General features: G+C 38.6%; 1 protein-coding gene and 1 pseudogene across 1 annotated transcript in view; one reads left to right on the forward strand and one right to left on the reverse strand.

Moving 5' to 3' along the window:
• The window catches only part of AGPS (alkylglycerone phosphate synthase), a 148,625-nt gene extending 147,657 nt beyond the window's left edge, over positions 1-968 (reverse strand). Inside the window, exon 1 of the mRNA XM_036253444.1 lies at positions 585-968. Within this exon, the coding sequence (XP_036109337.1) occupies positions 585-910 (326 nt within the window). The 5' untranslated portion in view covers positions 911-968. The remainder of the gene's footprint in view (positions 1-584) is intronic.
• Positions 969-3,520: 2,552 nt separating this feature from the next.
• On the forward strand, positions 3,521-10,297 carry LOC118625031 (annotated as a pseudogene).
• Positions 10,298-18,766: the final 8,469 nt, after the last annotated feature.

Genomic DNA, 18,766 nt, shown 5'->3' on the forward strand with positions numbered 1-18,766 from the left:
CCACATTAAACATGAGCAACATTTTTTTCCCTCTGAAAGTTTATCCACGCTGACAAAGCCACGTCTCAGAAAATAGTTTCTCCTCGCAGCTTTCATCAGAGCTTTAAAGATTTCTCCAAAAAGTCGGAAATTAGGATATTTTAGATTCAGTAGCTACCACCACAACCTGAAATCACTAACTAGTATCTGAAGTTTATCGCTTCTTACCCAGCCCTCGGTTTCTTCCCTCAAAGTCGAACCCCTTCTATCCATTCCAAGATCTTGACCCCTAACCTATTAATTCAAGATAGAGAATTAATTCCTGGCATTAAGAAGCCAAGAAAGAGTCCCCTTAAAGGCTGCCTCAGTAAGAGTTTCTCAGGTTTGTTACTCTCAAATAGTGGCCGACATCCTCCATTCCATCCCGCGCCCATCCTGACAGAGTGCGGGGTCTCGTCCACACCCTCGTCAGAGATGGGTCGGTACTTTCAGGGTACGGGATGCCTTCCACCGCGGGTGTCACCTCACTGCCCACCTCGCCTGTGCCCTCCCGCAGGGCGCGGCCTGCTCCTCGCGGCCGCTCGCTGCCCCGCTCCGCTACTCACCGCTTCTTGGGGATGGTGCCCGGCTCCTGCGCGGCGGGAGCGGCCGTGGGCGCCGCCGTGGCAGGCGACGCGGCTCTCCGCGCTTTGCACTCATTGGTACTCAGAGCCTCCTGGCGCCGGCCCAGCAGATGGCCCGAAAGAATCCGCAGCCTCCGCCCCGCGCGGTCCCGGTCCGGGTCCCAGTGCGCTGCAAAGCCGGAGCCTGCGCTCGCGGCCGTCTCGCCGGCTGCAGCCGCCGCCTCCGCCATGGCTTCCGCCTTGTGCCGCCGTCCGGGACTGCTGGGCGGGGGTGAAAGGTCACTCAGAACGGCGCCCGGCGCGACCATTCGCTGCGCCGCATCCCGGCAGCCACCGCGGCGACTGGGCGGCGGGTGCCAGCGCCTGGAGCTTTGTATTCTCAGCTCCCGCCCACCCCACTCGCCCACGTCCTCGGTCACACCTCGGACGGTGTGCACCTGTCAAGCAGGTGAGTTTGAACTGTCCCGGACCTGGCCCAGCTCAGGCTAGGCGAGACCAGGACCTAAACCACAAATGCTCCCGCCGTGCCCTTAGTACCCTAGACAGGGTCTTCCCTGCAGCCTGAGCCTCTGGAGTAGCCTTAGAGGGCAGAGACCTTGGAGCAGGAGGCGTGGACGGTGCTGCTAGACCTGATAGAAACAGATCTTCCTTTCCTTGAATAAGCTCCTTCTGTTCCATGGCTGCCCTCACTCCCTGCAGAGTCACTAAAGTAACTCAAAACTGACTCAGTGCCTATAACCATTATAGCTATAATTTTCTCATCGCCTGCCTCGTGCCTCTCACTGTGCTTGAGGCTAGATCGCCAGTAAGTAAACCGCATTTTACAGACGAAAAAAACTGAAGCTCAGAGACACTTAACTCGCCCAAGGTCAGTCATGCAGCTAGTAAATGCTAAAGCTGAATTGCAACTTATGTTCTATTTCCATTCCTGCCAGCAGTTTTTTATTGCTACAGAAAAAATAATCCAACACTGTTCCTAAGACTTCTTGCTTATCTACAGATTGACGTCATTTCTGAAGAATGGCACTTGGTGAAATTAGGGGACTCTCCTAGGACAGTTCTCCATAACCGTTTTCAGCAGTGGATTCGATTTCAGACCTAACCATCAGAAATCAAGTTCCTCTCTGCATAATGTGCATAATGTTTTGGGAATGGTAAGAGAAAGCGTTGCCATAAGAATTTCAAGACCAATAAACTCACCTCCTTTGAATAATCACCTTCTTTCTAACACTGGCTCTTGTGAAAAAGTTGACATTTGCCGGGCTGGTGTGGCTGAGTGGACTGAGTCGCCCCATGGACTGAGAGGTCCCCGTTAGATTCCCGGTGGGGGCACATGCCTGGTTTCGGGCTCATCCCCAGTAGGGGACGTGCAGGAAGCTGCTGATGGATGTTTCTCACATTGATGTTTCTCTCTCTAAAAAATCAATAAAAAACATATTTTTTTTTAAAGTTAGGACATTTGAGGAGTTATGTGACTAATACAAAATAACTCTTTAATACTGAAAAAACTCAGGCAATTGGAGCACTTGATTTGTATGCCCAATCTTCAAATCTTAAAAGATAGTTAAGCATTAAATATCTAGTCTAGCTCTAGGAATCAATGAGCCCAAATCCTGTTTAGCTGCTGCTTCTAATCATTGCATTCTTCCTAGAGGAAGCCATTGGCTATTTCACATGGACTAGGAGTAAAGAAAAAGGAGAGGAGGAGGAGTAAATTGTTGAGAGCTTTAAGGAGAAAGGCTCCTCAAGTTCAAGACTTTAACACCTGGAGTCATCAAGGTTCTCACATCCTTTCCAGATGTTACTAGAACAGTATTAAAACACCAACTAGCATCTTTGCTTGTAATCATGTAAAATTAGTAGATTTCTTGCCAAAATGCTACATAAGCAATGCAGAATCTTTTGGAAATGGGTCTGTTAATTTTTGCTTGACTCCCACTGGCATGCTTTAAATGTAAATGTAGTTAACTGACTTCTTAGTCTTGTCCAAATTGAGGTATGGACAAGCTTTTTGCCAACTCTCAGGAGGCAAATTTATAAATTTTGAAGATATCAACAAAATAACAAAAATCCTTTTCTCCTGGGTGATGAAAAGCTTGATGTAAAACTAAAATTATGTACCAGTGGTAAAACTACTGATTTATGTTTTAAATATGTGCAGAGTAATGAAAAACATACAGGCAGTAAAAGCATTTGCTTATGCTTATTTTCTGTACCTAATTCATTACTTTGTGCTATGAGATGCAAATGTATTTAAGCCAATATCTCACCTGTGATAATCAGGCTAATTAGGAATTAAGATATGTATTGAGGAAAAAACTGATACTATTAGGTGGAGTAAGTGTGAAGTAGCTGACCTTTGGAAGTGTTTCCTACCTCTTCTTCTTAAAAGAAAAGCCCAAACAGAGTGCCCTGAAATGTATTTCATGCTACTTAAAAGGAACACATGTTTCACTTGAATCATGGTCCTTTGAGATGCTTATGATTCCCACAAAAAGCAAAACTTCAATGAATGTCACATTCAGGAGTGTCTCAACAAACCTGTTCCTCCTGAATCTTGGGAATACTTGGCCCTTAATAATATGGATCCCATTGGAAAGCTGACCCAAGTACAGAAGCAAGGGATGAACCAATGACATGTGGAATTTTATTTTATTTTATTTTATTTTATTTTTTTATCCTCACCCGAGGACATTTTTCCATTTTTTGTTCAGGTAGAGTGGGAGGGAGAGAGAGGAACAGAGAGAGAGGGAAACATCGATGCGAAAGGAACACACCGAGTGGCTGCCACCCGCACGACCAACCAGAGCCGGGGACAAACTGCAACCGAGGTACGTGCCCTTAGCGGGAACCGAACCCGGGTCTCTCCAGACCGCAGGCCGACGCTCTAACCGCTGAGCCAAACCGGCCAGGGCGACATGTGGAATTTTAAACGAAGTAACCTTTATTTGGATTTATAACATTTCTGTCTTCTACTATGAAACAAAAAGAAGTCTAAATAGTATAGATTAACTCCTAAAATGTGCATTAAATTTCTTTACTGCTCTGATTTTTATTACTCATCTTCAGAGCTGCTGAGTAATCCATGGAGAAAGGAATTCTTGCATTTTCACACATTTTTTTATTATAAAAATCAAACAGAAAAGTGAACCAAATCATAAATGATCACCGATCAAACACCCATATCACTTCCATCTAGGTCAAGAAGTAGAATACTGCTGGCACCCTGCAAGTTCCCTTATGCCCTCTCCAATCACTTAACCCTTCCCACCTGGTGAAGTTAACCAATGTCCTGAATTTTATGATACCATTTTTTCTTTATGGTTTAACAAATAAGCATGCATTCCTTACTTTTTTTGTTTGCATTTATATGAATGGAATCATAAAGTATGTTCTTTTGTATCTGGTTTTTTTCACTCAACATTGTGTGTATGAGATTCATCCATATTGTTGTATGTAGTTGTAGTACATTAATTTTCTTTATTTTACAGTATTCCATTTAATTCATATACCAGGTTTTATCTATTCTATGATTAATGGACATTCAGGTTTTTTTCCATTTTGTGGATACAGTTGCTGTGAACTTGCATATGTCTCTCAGGTAGAATTTTTGTTGAGTGCCCACCTAAGAGTGGAATTGCTAGGTCATAGAGTATGCATATGTTTAATAAATAATGAAATGCCAAACTGTTTTCCAAAAGGATTATACAAAACCTATATTTCAGCAGCATATGAGTGTTCTCATTACTCTAACATGTTATTGCCAGTCTAGTTAGTTTTAGCTACTATATACTATTACCTTATTGTGGATTTAATTTGCATTTTCCTGATTACTAATGAGATCAAGTGCCTTTTTTGTATGTTTGTTGACTATTTGTATATCATTATTTGTGACTGTATAATGAAGATAAATCTCCTGTATTATCTTCTAGAAGCTTTACTGTTTTTCCTTTCACTTTATACCTACAGTTTACCTAGAATTGATTTTTGCTTATGGTGTAGATCATGTTTCTTTTTCTCTCCATATGAGTATTCAGTTGCCTCAGCTCTACCTGTTGAAAATATCTCATTCTACATTGTCACCTTTGTCATATAGCAGTAGTCTATTTCTGGGCTCTCTCTTCTATTCCATTGATACATTTATCTACTTTATGCCAATAAAAAACTGTTTTGACTATTATATACATATTCTTTTAGATCTTCTATATACAATTATATCATTTGTGAACAACAGTTGATTTTTTTCTTTATAATTCTTGTACTTCTTTTTCTTCCTTTACATACCTGTACAGTACATTTATTTCTTGCCTTACCCAGCTGACTAGGACCTCCAGTACAGTGTTGAATAGAAGTTATGATGATGGCACCCTTTTCTTGTTCCTGATTTCAAAGGGAAATTTCTCAACATTTCTCTGTTATCTGAAGTGGGTTGCTTTTTTTTTTTTAAATAAACCTTATAGCAGATTAAGCAACTCCCCTTCAAATCCTAGTTTGCTGAGAGTTTTGATCATAAATGGATTTTTATTTTTATCAGATTTTTTTCCTGCATCTGTTGAGGTGATTATATCTTTTCCTCCTTTATTTTGTGAGTATGGTAAATCACATATATTGATTTTCCACTATTCAACAAACTTTGCAATGCTCTCATAAACCCAACCTGCTCAGGATGTATTGGCCTTTTTCTATGTTACTAAATACAGTGTGTTAAATTTTTGTTTAAGAGTTTGTGTCTATATAAGTAAGGTTGGTTTATTATTTTTCTTTTCTAATAGGAACATGTCAGGTTTTACTGGCCTCATGAAACAAGTTGTGAGGATTCCTTTGTTTTCTTGTCTCAGGAAGATTTTAAGTAAGACTGATCATTATTTCTCCTTTACACATTTGTTAGAATTCACTAAAGAAACAGTCTGAACCTCAAGTTTTTTGTTTTTATGGAAAGGTTTTTATTCACACATTAAATAATTTAATGCTATTCAGATTTTCTATTTCTACTTGTTTCAGTTTTTGACAATGTTTTTCTAACAAATTGCTTCATTTACATTTTCAAATTTATTGACAAAGTTGTTCATAGTATCTTATATTATTGTTTTAATGTCTATGGGATCTGTAGCATATCCCACTTTTCATTCCCGACATTGGTTATGTCTGTCTCTCTCTTTCTCTAATCAAATTTAATCAGTCAATCCAGGCATTAATCAACTTTTTTAAAGAACCAGCTTCTTTTTTGAGATTTTTTTTTTTTGAGGTATAATTGACAAACAAGAATTATATGTATTTAAGGTATACAACTTGATGGGAGTTTTTTGTTTTTTTGTTAATCCTCACCTGAGGATATTTTTTCCATTGATTTTCAGAGAGTAGAAGGGAGAGAGAGAAACCTTGATGTGAGAGAAACACATCGATTTGTTGCCTCCCAAACACACGTCAGCCAACCAGGGCCAGGGATTAAACCTGCAACCCAGGTACATGCCCTTGACCAGGAATCAAATCCAAGACCTTTCAGGTGCTTGGGCTGACACTGTAACTACTGAGCACAGGGCTAGGGCACAACTTGATGTTTGAATATATGTATACATTGTGAAATGATTATCACATTCAAGCTAATTAACATATCCACCAATTCACATAGTAACCATTTTCTTTCTCTGTGTGTGTGTGTGTGTGTGTGGTGAAAATACTTAAGATCTACCCCCTTAATAAATTTCAGGTATGCAATACAGAATTTACTATGGTCACCATGCTGTACACAGATCTCCAGAACTTATTCATCTTATATAACTGAAACTTGGTACCCTTTGCCAGTGTCTCCCCACTTCCACCTCCCCCCAGCCCCTAGTAACCACCATTCTACTCTGTTTCTGTATATTTCACTAACTTAGATTCCACATATGTGAGATCATGCAGCTAGTCTTTCTGTGTCTGGCTCATTTCACTTAGTATAATGTCCTCCAGGTTCATCTATATAGTCACAAATAGCAGGATGTCCTTCTCTTTTAAAGCTGAATAATATTCCTGTGTGTGTGTGTGTGTGTGTGTGTGTGTGTGGCATTTTCTTTGTTTATTCATTGATAGACATTTAGGCTGTTTTCATATTTTTGCTATTGTGAATAATGCTGCAGAGAACATGGAGGTGTAGATATCTCTTCAAAATTTGGATTTTATTTGGATATATACTCAGAAGTGGGCTTGCTGGGTCATAAGGCAGTTCTATTTTTCAGTTTTTTGAGAAACTTCCATACTGTTTTCCATTGTGGCTGCACCAATTTACACTCCCACCAATAGTGTACAAGGATTCCCTTTTCTCCACATTCTCATCAACGCTTATAAAGAACCAGCTTTTGACTTTGCTGATCCTATTATATGTATGCTTTTTTGTTTTTGTTTTTGTTAATCCTTACCAAGGATATTTTTTCATTGATTTTTTAGATAGAATGGAAGGGAAGGAGAGAGACAGAGAGAGAGAGAGACAGAGAGAAATATCAATGTGAGAAAGACACATTGATTGATTGCCTCCCTCACAACCCCAACTGGGGCCAGGATTCGAACCTGAAACCCTTTGGTCTGAGGGTCAATGCTCTAACTACTGAGCCAAACCAGCGTGCTTTTTTTTTTTAATTTCTTAAAATAAATGCTTAGCTCATTGATTTCTCAGCCTTTTGACACGTGTTTAGGGCTAGAAATATCTCTCTAAGCAATTAATTTAATTTATTCAAGTTTCAATAATAGTACTTTCATTATTCAATTCCAAATAATTTCCATTTGTATTTGAAAAGGATAAGTATTCTCTCTTGTTTTGGGGTACAGTGTTTTCCAAATACAAATTTGACCTAATGGTTGTTTTGTTCAAGTTTTTAATATCCTAACTGGTATTTTGTCTACTTATTTTATGTTATTGAAGTATGTTAAAATCTACCACTATTATGGATTTTTATTCTGTAATTGTAATTTTTTCTTTCTTTACTGTAAAGCTATGTATTAAATATTGCAAAATTATTTTTTTTCTGATGAATTGAGCCTTTTATAGTTACCAAATATCCCTCTTGTCCATAATAATGATTTTTGTCTTAAAGTTTAGCAATACCAGCTGTCTCTGTTCTCTGTCTCTCTTTCTTTCTATCTCTCTCTCTCTAGTTTTATCCTGTAACTTTTACTCTTTCTATATCCATATATTTTAGATGTGTTTCTTGTAAACAGCACTTAGGTGTTTTAAACAGTCTGAGCATAAAATCCTAAATCCATTTAGCCTATTTAAATTTAATTGACTTATTGATATGTCTGGCTAAGAGCACTACTAGCTTCATTTCCAGACAGACTTAGGTTTGAATATTGGCTTTACAATGACCAAATGTTGTCTTGAGCTTGTCACATTAATATATCTGGGCCTGACTCCTTGTCTATAAAATTGGGATAGTAATGACTACTTTCCAGATGTATTAAAGATTAATGAGCAAGTTGGCCAGTGTGGTTCAGTGGTTGAGCTTCTACCCATGCACCAAGAGGTCACTGGTTTGATTCCCAGTCAGAGTACATGCCTGGGTTGCAGGCTCGATCCCCAATAGGGGGCATGGAGGTAGCCAATCGATGTTTCTATCTAGAATATATTTTTTTTAATCCTCACCCGAGGATATTTTTTCATTTTTTGTACAGATAGAGTGGGAGGGAGAGAGAGGAAGGGAGAGAGAGAGAGAAACATCAACGTGAAGGGACACATCGAGTGGCTGCCACCCGCACGACCAACCAGGGCCGGGGACAAACTGCAACCGAAGTACGTGCCCTTAGCAGGAACCGAACCCGGGTCTCTCCGGACCGCAGGCCGACGCTCTAACCACTGAGCCAAACTGGCCAGGGCTTCGATGTTTCTATCTATATCTCCCTCTCCCTTCCTTACTAAGAATCATTTTTTTTTTTTTTAAAAAGGTTAATGAGCAAGAATATAGTAAATTCTAAGTATTATGAAAGTAGGAGTGAGTGTGATGTAAGGAAGATAACCTTCCTGGAAAAGATAATCCTATTAGTTGGGAAAGAAATAAGGTTAAATGGGTAATAGGAGACAAAATCATGGGAATATTGAAAATTTAGCAGAAGTAAAAACTTGACTAGTGGAAGCTATTATATGTTCTTGAGCAGGGCATTAGCATGACAAAACTTGAGAAGACTACTAATGCATTCTCAGGTGGAAGTCAGCCTGTCCGGTATATCTAAGAACCTGTCAGCAGTTGTAAAAAGAAGCTGTACCAGCAAATGCTGAAGACCTAAAGAACTCCTACAAAAGAAGTTAATATTTTTGAATGACAGGAAAGCATTGAATTATAGTTAGCTGTCTACTCCAGTAAAGGGCACTGAGTTACCTCAAGAAGTAGATAGATGGGCTGCTGCTTGAATCTGAGTCTTAGCTTCTCACCTTACACCCTGAACATGAGCTTTGGGCACCCGCTCTAGCTTCTCCACAAACTACCGGACCCTAAGCTCCATGTAGTCGCACAACTATCGGGCCCAGTGGGCCAGCAGTGCGCCAGCATCTATGCAGGTGCCAAGGGCTCAAACTCTGTGTCCCGCTCCACCAGTGTGCAGGGTGGCTGGGGGTCCAGGGTCTGCAGATGGCTGGGAAGGGGGGTCTGGCAGGCATAGAGGGCACCCAGAGCAAGAAGGACACTATGCAATGCCTGAATGACAACCTGGCCTCCTATTTGGAGAGGGTGAGAAGCCTGGAGGCTGATAATCTGAGACTGGAGATAAAAATCCTGGAACACCTGGAGAAGAAAGGACCCCAGGTCAGAGACTGGGGGCATTATTTCAAGACGATCAAGGATCTGATGGCTCAGTTCTTTGCAAATTCTGTGGATAATGCCCACATTGTTCTGCAGGTTGACAATGCCTGTCTTGCTGCTGATGACTTCAGAGTCAAGTATGAGATGGTGCTAGCCATGTGCCAGTTCGTAGAGAGTGACATTAATGGGTTCAGAAAGGTCATTGATTACAACAGTATCACTTAGATGCAGCTGGAGACAGAGATGGAGTCTCTCAAGAAGGAGCTGCTCTTCATGGAAAAGAACCATGAAGAGGAAGTAAATGGTCTACAAAACCAGATTTTCAACTCTGGGTTGACTATGGAGTTGGATGCCCCCAAATCTCAGGACCTCTGCAAGATTGTTGCAGACATCCAGGTCCAGTATGACAAGCTGGAAGAACCAAGAGGAGCTAGACAAGTACTGGTCCTGGTCCCAGCAAATTCAGGAGAGCACCACAGTGGTCACCTCTCAGACCACTGAGATAGGAGCTGCTGAGATGACACAGAGCTGAGACGTACAGTCCAGTCCTTGAAAACTGACCTGGACTCGATGAGAAATGCGAAGGCTAGTTTGGAGAACAGCCTGAGGGAGGTGGAGACACGCTGTGCCATGCAGATAGAACAGCTCAGTGGGATCCTGCTGCACCTGGAGTCAGAGCTGGCCCAGACTCAGGCAGAAGGGCAGCACCAGACCCAGGAGTATGAGTCCCTGCTGAACATCAAGGTCAAGCTGGACACTGAGACCCCCTACGTACCTCTGCCTGGTGGAAGAAGGGGAGGACTTCAGTCTTAGTCATGCCCTGGACAACAACCACTCCATATAATCCTTCCAAAAGGCAACCACCGCAGGATTGTGGATGGCAAAGTAGTGTCTGACGTCAATGACACCAAAGTTCTGAGGCATTAAAGGCAGAAGAAGTGGGGCACTCTCTGAGGGGACAAGAGGTCAATAAAAAGTTCAGAGATCATTGAACATTTAAAAAAAAAGTAAAGATGTTTAATGTGAAAGTGGCTAGAAGTGGCCCCATGTTCTGTTGCAATACTATTCTATTTTAGGATGTCACAATCACACTAATATATATAGGGTAAGGAGATCCTTAAATGTAATTAGCCAAATCATTGAGGTAGAATTGAGAGTATTCTCTTACAGCTATGCTACTAACAGTATGCAATCTAAAATTCTTTGTTTCTTACTTACTTCATATTTTAGATAGGAATCATTTCTGAGAGCTTACCTCTCAGATTTATTATAAATGATAAATGAACAAGTATTTTGGAAATCAAAATCAAAAGTCAATTTAAAATAAGTATTTTCTTTGGAACATATAAAATCGAGATTTGATAATTACCAATTAATACTCTAAAGTAGTAAACTTTTTAAGTAAATTTACATTTTTTGGTCTCTATGTTTCCTTTATACTAAAAATTGAGACCTCTGAAGAGCTTTTATGATTATGTCTACTTACCTACCTGTCTATACTATATTAGAAAGTAAAATTGAAAAGTATTCAAGATATTTCTTCATCAATTTATTTTAAAATAATAATGATAAATCAATATATATTAACATAAATGATACGTGTGTATTAAAAACAACTATATCTTTTTTTAAAAAAAGAGAGAAGAATGGAATTTCTTTACAGTTTTACCAATCTCTGTCTGTGTGGCTTAATAGAAGACAACTGGATTCTCATATCTGCTTCTGAAATCAATTTGCTGAGATATTACATGCCATGTAACTACTGTAAAACATTAAAACATTATCATATTACTGTAAAACTCTATTTTATACTCATGAGAGAATAAGAGTGAAAAATACAAACAACTTCTTAGTCTTATTAAGATGGTTTTGACCTCGCTAACCCCTGAAAGGGTTTCAAAGACATGTAGGGGTTTTCAGACGTTTTGAGAACTGCTCCAGTGTATTTCTATAGATGTCTGCTAAAACAATTGCTAGGAAAGCGTTAGATAACTGGGCACTAAAGGTAGTTAGTGCTATTGCCACAAAGAAGTAGTATGCAATGCCACTAAACAAAGTTGTCAAAAAATTTTAAGACATAGTCTTGTATTTTAATGCGTTCTTTCTGAAATATACATATATATTTTTAATGTTATGCAATCACATTTTGAAAGTGATTCCTACTTGTTAAAATCAAATTTCCAAATCCAATTTATGTATTAACAGAAATACAATTCTTATAAATGGAGTAGATAAATTTAATATCACTTTTGTGACAAATATGATTAAGTTACTTTTGTTAAATCAGGCTCACTCCCATTTTAGGCTTACAAAATTATGTTTATCATTGCATTTAGATAAATTTAATGGTAAATAGTTAACAAGATGTGGGGCCATTTGGAAGCTACTTTGAATCAGATGAATGCCTCATGGACAGGGACAGCAGTGTAGTGAAGGCCAAGGGAGCGGGAGGCAGGGGTAGGTGGAGGGGGGGCAAAGGGTGGGGGTGAGGGGGAGAATAGGGGAAGTCTGCAATAATGTCAACATTAAAATTCTGTAATTATAAAAAAAAATGACCTTTTAACCACCCATGCTGTTTCCACTGTACCCCTAAATTTGCTACTTAAAGGAGCAATATCTGTTTTTGAAATCTACTTTTTAAAATTTTGACATATTAAATGACTATATTTTCAAGCAAAGATAGTAGCTTCTTCATGCTCTTTTTACTTTTTTCCTTATTTTTAACATGCCCCCCCCCACACACACACTTTTTTTTCTTTTTTTCAGACCTATCGTTTTTATATTCTGTATTTCAGCTTGGGTCAGTGTAATGCAGGGCTAGAGAGGTGAGCAATGGAAGTATTTGTGGTCACTAAAATGAACAATAAAATCGGTCCATGAGCCAATAGACAAAGTCATGGGAAGACCACTAAGGCTAATGCCAAGAGATCCCCCTAGGAGAAACCAAAGTGGGAAACACCCCAAAAGAGAGCACTGTGTAAAATCACTGATAGCCAGATTGCAAGATAGGAATGTGAAGACAGTCATAGGAGGTCAAATAATTCTGCTAATTTCTTGTCTTTTTTATTTTATTATTATTTTTTTTATCCTCACCCGAGGATATTTTTCCATTTTTTGTACAGATAGAGTGGGAGGGAGAGAGAGAGAGAAACATCGACGTGAAGGGACACATCGAGTGGCTGCCACCCGCACCACCAACCAGGGCCGGGGACAAACTGCAACCAAAGCACGTGCCCCTAGCGGGAACCGAACCCGGGTCTCTCCGGACCGCAGGCCGATGCTCTAACCGCTGAGCCAAACTGGCCAGGGCTCTTGTCTTTTTTAAATATGCTCTTTAAGGATATTGTCTGACCCTCTAAATATAGTCCTCAAAATATATCCCGATCCAGCTTGTTTTAAGCTTGTGTGCAAAATATTGGTGTGTGCAAAAGTATTAGATAATTTTCATTTCTATTTTAAAGGCATTCAAATAACAGGGACTGTGAGCACATTCATTTCTTATTTCTTAAAATAATGCCAGAGTTACTGATTTAAAGTAATATTTTGATTTGCTTATATGTGGTGGAAAGTGGAGGGAACAGTTGAAATTTACATTACTAAATTTGATTATAGTCAGTTCTAACACATTAGTTTTATGATAAGCATATGATCCATAAACAATTTTTAAACTCATGCATTTAATCACAGTTCAGGATTAAAGAAGTTGCCTGTGTAGAGTAGGGTCATAGGATGAGCTCCAGGAGAGCAGGCAGAAGGCTGGTAGAGGGATGAACATCAAGGGAAGCTGCACCAGCTGGAAAAACATGACCTAGATGCAATATTAATCAGGGAAAGATCTAGGCCCCACAGCAGCCAGAGGTTCTATAAAAGGGAGGTGGAGGTATTTGAATGAGCCATTTTCTATGCTAGTTCTGGGTGGTACTTATAAAGCACAAGCAGTCAGAAGAATCAGCCTTTCAGTGGTTCTCAACCTTCTTAATGCCGCGACCCTTTAATACAGTTTCTCATGTTGTGGTGACCCCCCAAACACAAAATTATTTTTGTTGCTTCTTTATAATTTTGCTACTGTTATTTCTTGGGCAACCCCTGTGAAAGGGTCATTCGACCCCCAAAGGGGTCACGACACACAGGTTGAGAACTGCTGCTTTAGTGGCTACCCACTGACCTGCCCTTTTGCACCCTAGCTACAAGTACATTTGTAGTCATCCCAAGCATCATCCCAAGCACCATAATTTTCTAAAGACTATTCCATCATTGAGGGAGTTTATTTATTATAACCAACCTAGATCTAGCTACCCAACGGATCTTAAAATATCAGGAAAAACATTACAGAAATCCAGAATTTAGGATCTGAAGACATAAAATCACCATAAAAATGTGTGAAAATTCAGTTTTACCTTATTAAAAAATCATAAAATATAGGTTGATGACCAATTATGCGACTTACCTAAAATAAACACACATTTCACCTAAATCACATTTTCCTCAGACTCAGTTGATGAGAAAAACAGGTAAACTCCTGTTCCCAGCTTTGAAATGAGATTGTCTATGAAAGAATATGATGTTTTGGATTTGCATCCAAATAATCCAATGTAGGTGACGATCAGGGAGACAGCAAGAAGATTGGAGAATAAATCAAACAAAATTGGCCATGTTAAAGCTGGGTGATGGCTACAAGGATGTTCATATACTCTAACTTTGTTTATGTTTCAAATTTTACAAAATAAAATATTTAAGAATTATTTTAAAATTTTAACTTTGCATTTTTTATTACTATTTCAAAACAATCATGCAGATTATTTAAAAAAATTAGAAAGGAAAGCAAAATGTAAAGAAGGGGAAAACAATCTTAGTATGCATGACCTTTCTCAACACTCAAACATCAAATATGCTAATAATGTCACTCTATAAATGCAGCCTCAACTAGTCCTTAACTTTAATGCCATAGTTTATTTCTCCAATCTCCACTGAAACTGGTGTTTACGCACTTTTAAGAAAGTGAGGAATGAGAACAATAGCTATGAAACATTGTGCTACTTCACCATCCAGCAGTTGGGATCATTGCAAGGTCAAGTTAACCAATGTGAGTAAATAGATACCTTAGATTAATGTGTTTTTCCTCCACAATTTGAATGAACTCTGTCAGGGAACCAAGACATCATCAAGTCAGTCATTGTCTGCAGTAGCTTTGCAAAGCACCTTGAAAAAGCACTGTTGGAGCAATTAACTGCCACCTGCAGAAACAGCAAGAGAGGACACTTCTTCAACCTAACAAAGCCAGTATTTCACATTTTAATACAGGTGTGGTGTATTGGTTATCTATTGCTGTCTAACAAATCACCCCAAAATTTAGCAGCTTTAAATAATTGACATTTATCATCTCATACTATTTCTGAGGATCAAGAACCCAGAATTGGCTTAGGTGGGTGGTTCTGACTCAGAATCTCTTAAGAAGTTGCAGTAATTTTAAAGTTTAACTGAAGCTAAAGAGCTCCCTTCCAAGTTCACTCCCAAGATTGTTAGCCAGTCTCAGTTCCTTACCACAAAAGTCTCACCATAGACTGCCTGAGTGTCCTCATGACATGGCAGCTGGTTTCCCATAGGAAAAGTGATCAGACAGAGTAAGAGAGAGAAAGACAAAGAAGAGATCAAACAAATGGGAGAGTGCCCAAGATAGAAGCTACAATCATTTGAAATCTAGTCTTGAAAGTAACATATCATCATTTCTTCCTTACTCTGTTGGTCCTACAGACCAAATCTAGTACATTGTGAGAGGGGAACACAAGGATGTAAATACCAGGAGTCAGGGATCATTGGAGACCATTTTGGAGGCTGGCTACTACATGTAGAATAGCAAAGAGAAATAAATATTAGAAATAATACATAAAAATAGATTTGCAAGGGTTACCTTTAAGCGAAGTTGGACTCCAATCCATCTAGCATGGTTTTGTTATTAAAGAGGAAGCCAAATGATAACTTCCAATTATTTAAAACATTCCAAGTACCTTAACACTGTAAATCTCTGTGTATAAAAGTGGAATGCCCACCTTGGCCTGTTTGGCTCAGCAGTTAGAGCATTGGCCTGCTGACCAAAGAGTCACGGGTTTGATTCTGCTCAAGGGCACATACCTTGATTGGGGTCTTGCGGGAGGCAACCAGTCAATGTGTCTCTCTCACATCAATGTTTCTCCCTCCCTTCCTTTCTCCCTCTCTCTCCCTCCCACTCTATCTGAAGATAAATGGAAAAATATCCTCGGATGAGGATTTTAAAAAATTAAATAAAAAGTGGAATACCCCATTAAGAACTTAAGGCAAGGGATTACTGAGGTTTTCTATTCAAAGCTAAAAAGAACAGCAATAGCAACTGCTGCTGGATTCTGTTTCATTCCCACCATTCCCAAATGAGGTCATGCATGCCTCTACCACAGCTCGGTTCCTGGTTTCTAGTCCCATTCCTGGTGGACTTTGATTTTACACAAATGCTATAGTCTGACTTTTTTGTTGATTTGTAATTTTAACCATTCAACCAAAGAATCATGGTAGAAGAGAAAGAAAATACAGTATGTGGTTTTTGCCTTCAACAAACTTAAAATCTTTATAAATGGACAGTCCCTTGCTATTACTAGGTCTCAGTTTATACATACCAAATTAAAGTTATGCTTCAGTCTCTTTCTCTGTATTCATTGTTAATTCAATACTTATGTACTGATTTCTAGCACTGGTAGTTTTGAAAAATATTTTAGGATTTCCTACCATACTTTCAAAATGCAAATCATCATTGCAAATAACTTAATCCAACAATATAATATGTGGATACACCATTGAAATAGTTAAATTCCACAGTCCACCAGAGAATCATTTTTTTTTTTCAACTATCATGTTGATTTGATTATAATAAGATGTGGTCTATTGGCAAGTAAATATCTTCTCATCAAAAATAGACTAACACACTCAAAAGCAGCTCTAAAATTGGTAAACTGCAAAATAAAGAATGATTATTTAGGTGTAGTAGAAGGGAAAGAAAGATGAGTAACATTTTTCACTTTCACAATAGCTATCATGAAAGAGTTTATAATAATTTTACTTATTGGTAAAAGAGAGATAATCATTTGATAAAAGAGATAATAATTTTTATAATTGGTTGAATAATAAATTAACTCTCCTTAATGGAAAGAGTTTGATGCATATCACCATTCATTCTGAGTTTAATAGTCACTATTTTTTTAATAGTCACTATTAATCATTGTCACCTCCCAACCCAAAAGAACTCTCAATGTCCTACAATTCTGAGGTACAGATTCTTTTCTGAGTCCTCTCTTGATGTTATCAGAACATACGGATTTAAATTGTTGTCAGGTATTTTCTTCTTGTCAAGATAATTCATTGGGCCCTGGCCGGTTTCGCTCAGCGGTTAGAGCGTCGGCCTGAGGTACAGAGAGACCTGGGTTCGGTTCCCGCTAAGGGCACGTACTTCGGTTGCATTTTGTCCCCTGCCCTGGTCGGTTGTGCGGGTGGCAGCCACTCGATGTGTCCCTTTCACGTCAATGTTTCTCTCTCTCTCTCCCTTCCTCTCTCTCCCTCCCACTCTATCTGTACAAAAAATGGAAAAAAGTCCTCAGGTGAGGATAAAAAAAAAAAAAAAAAAGTTTTAAAAAAAGATAATTCATTGGTATCTCTTCAAAGGAAGTTTTGTTGTTGTTGTTGTTGTTGTTGTTGTTGTTTTGTACCATTCTAAAGAATAAAGTACCTAGAATACCTCACCCCTAAAATTAAAATAAAATATTTGTTACTCTTTAACAGAGAGCTCATTCTGGTTCATTCTCTATGAGTTACTATGTTTATACAGCCAAATTTGGATTTCTTTTTAGGTTCACGTTAGCACACACTTTTTCCCAGGGAAAAACTGTTGTTGATCATAGCAGTAGGTCTAATTCCTTTCTCATGTGTTTATTTTTTAAGAACTCCCACAGACTGGCTTGACCTTAACCACAGATAGAAGTTTATTCTTTATAATTTGTGTGTGTGTGTGTGTGTGTGTGTGTGTGTGTCTGTGTGTGTGTGTGTGTGTGTGTGTGTGTGAAGTAGGGGGCAACAAAGATAGTATAGAAAATAAATCTTGTTTTATACAAACACGTAAGAGAAGCCTCAAATACTCAAAAAAAGAATAAATGATTAATATAAGGTTCTTTCCTAAGAGCAAATTTTGATAGTCCAGAAATAGAGATACCACAAGAATGCCAGGCACCTAAAAGAAGGTTAGGAGAGGTGGAAAAGTCAGGCAAAACATGACTACATTCATGATCAGTCATTTGTCCTTCTATCCAAGACCTGCATAAGGGTAGATCTCCCCCCCCTCCCCCAGTGACTTCCATAGGGATTAAAATTAATATATGCATATGTTATTAAAGAAACTAATTTTACAATTACCCTTATATTTCAGGGAATTGTCCCTGGTACCTAGAGAAGACTTGAGGATGAATTACCTAAGAGTAATGTAAAGTATGGTTGTCATTTTATAGGGATACGATGAGACAGATAAATAAGAAATGAGATATAGTCTAAAATGGATCTAAATGTTAACAGAAAAGCATTTTCCAGTTATACATATTAAGGGGAGGGGGCGGGGAGGAAAAGCTCACAAATACTCCCAAACAGGGAAGGAAAATTGATTACTGTTAACCATGTAAAGATAATTGGGTTTTTTAATGGTTTCTAGGTAGTGGTTGTTTTATTCCCAAATTTCATAAAATAATTTAGGTAGGTACAACAGTTGGTCTTGATTTGAAGTAGAATAGAAAGTCAAACTCTTTGGGTCAGGGATGGAAGTGACTGGTATATATTTTTAATTGCTGAATATATTTAGCATGAGGACCTAATGGTATGCACCTCAGTAGTGGAGAGGGAGAAAAACCTCCTACTCTTATAGAAATAACTTAAATCTATGAGTCAGGAGACCTGGGTTGAAGTTCTAGTTGTACCACTTAAAGATGTATGATCTTACATAAAACTTTTGCTCTCTTTCTTCATCCCTTACCTTTCTTCACCTTATTTATTGTTTGGGTAGAAATCTTAATCTCTTCTCACCCTTTGGGATATTGTTAGGGTCAAATGAACTAATGTGTAAAAGTACTGTTCAAAGTTACAAGTCCAGTAAAAATATCAGTATTTCTTAGTATGTGTTGTCATTTGTCATTCAATTTTACACCTTGGAAGATAAACAAAGTTTCCTAAAAATAGAAAAAGGCTAAATATTGGAAATAAGGGAAAGGCCAACCCCAATTTAGTTTAGTTTTGATATACATAAAAATACTAAAATAAATAAAAACATGTATTAGTCTTGTAAAGTACCTATTCCTGGCTCAACTAGCAATTAGTGTAGCTTCTTCAAGAGAAATG

Source organism: Molossus molossus, unplaced genomic scaffold (assembly GCF_014108415.1).
Source record: "Molossus molossus isolate mMolMol1 unplaced genomic scaffold, mMolMol1.p scaffold_m16_p_11, whole genome shotgun sequence".
Classification (NCBI taxonomy): domain Eukaryota; kingdom Metazoa; phylum Chordata; class Mammalia; order Chiroptera; family Molossidae; genus Molossus; species Molossus molossus.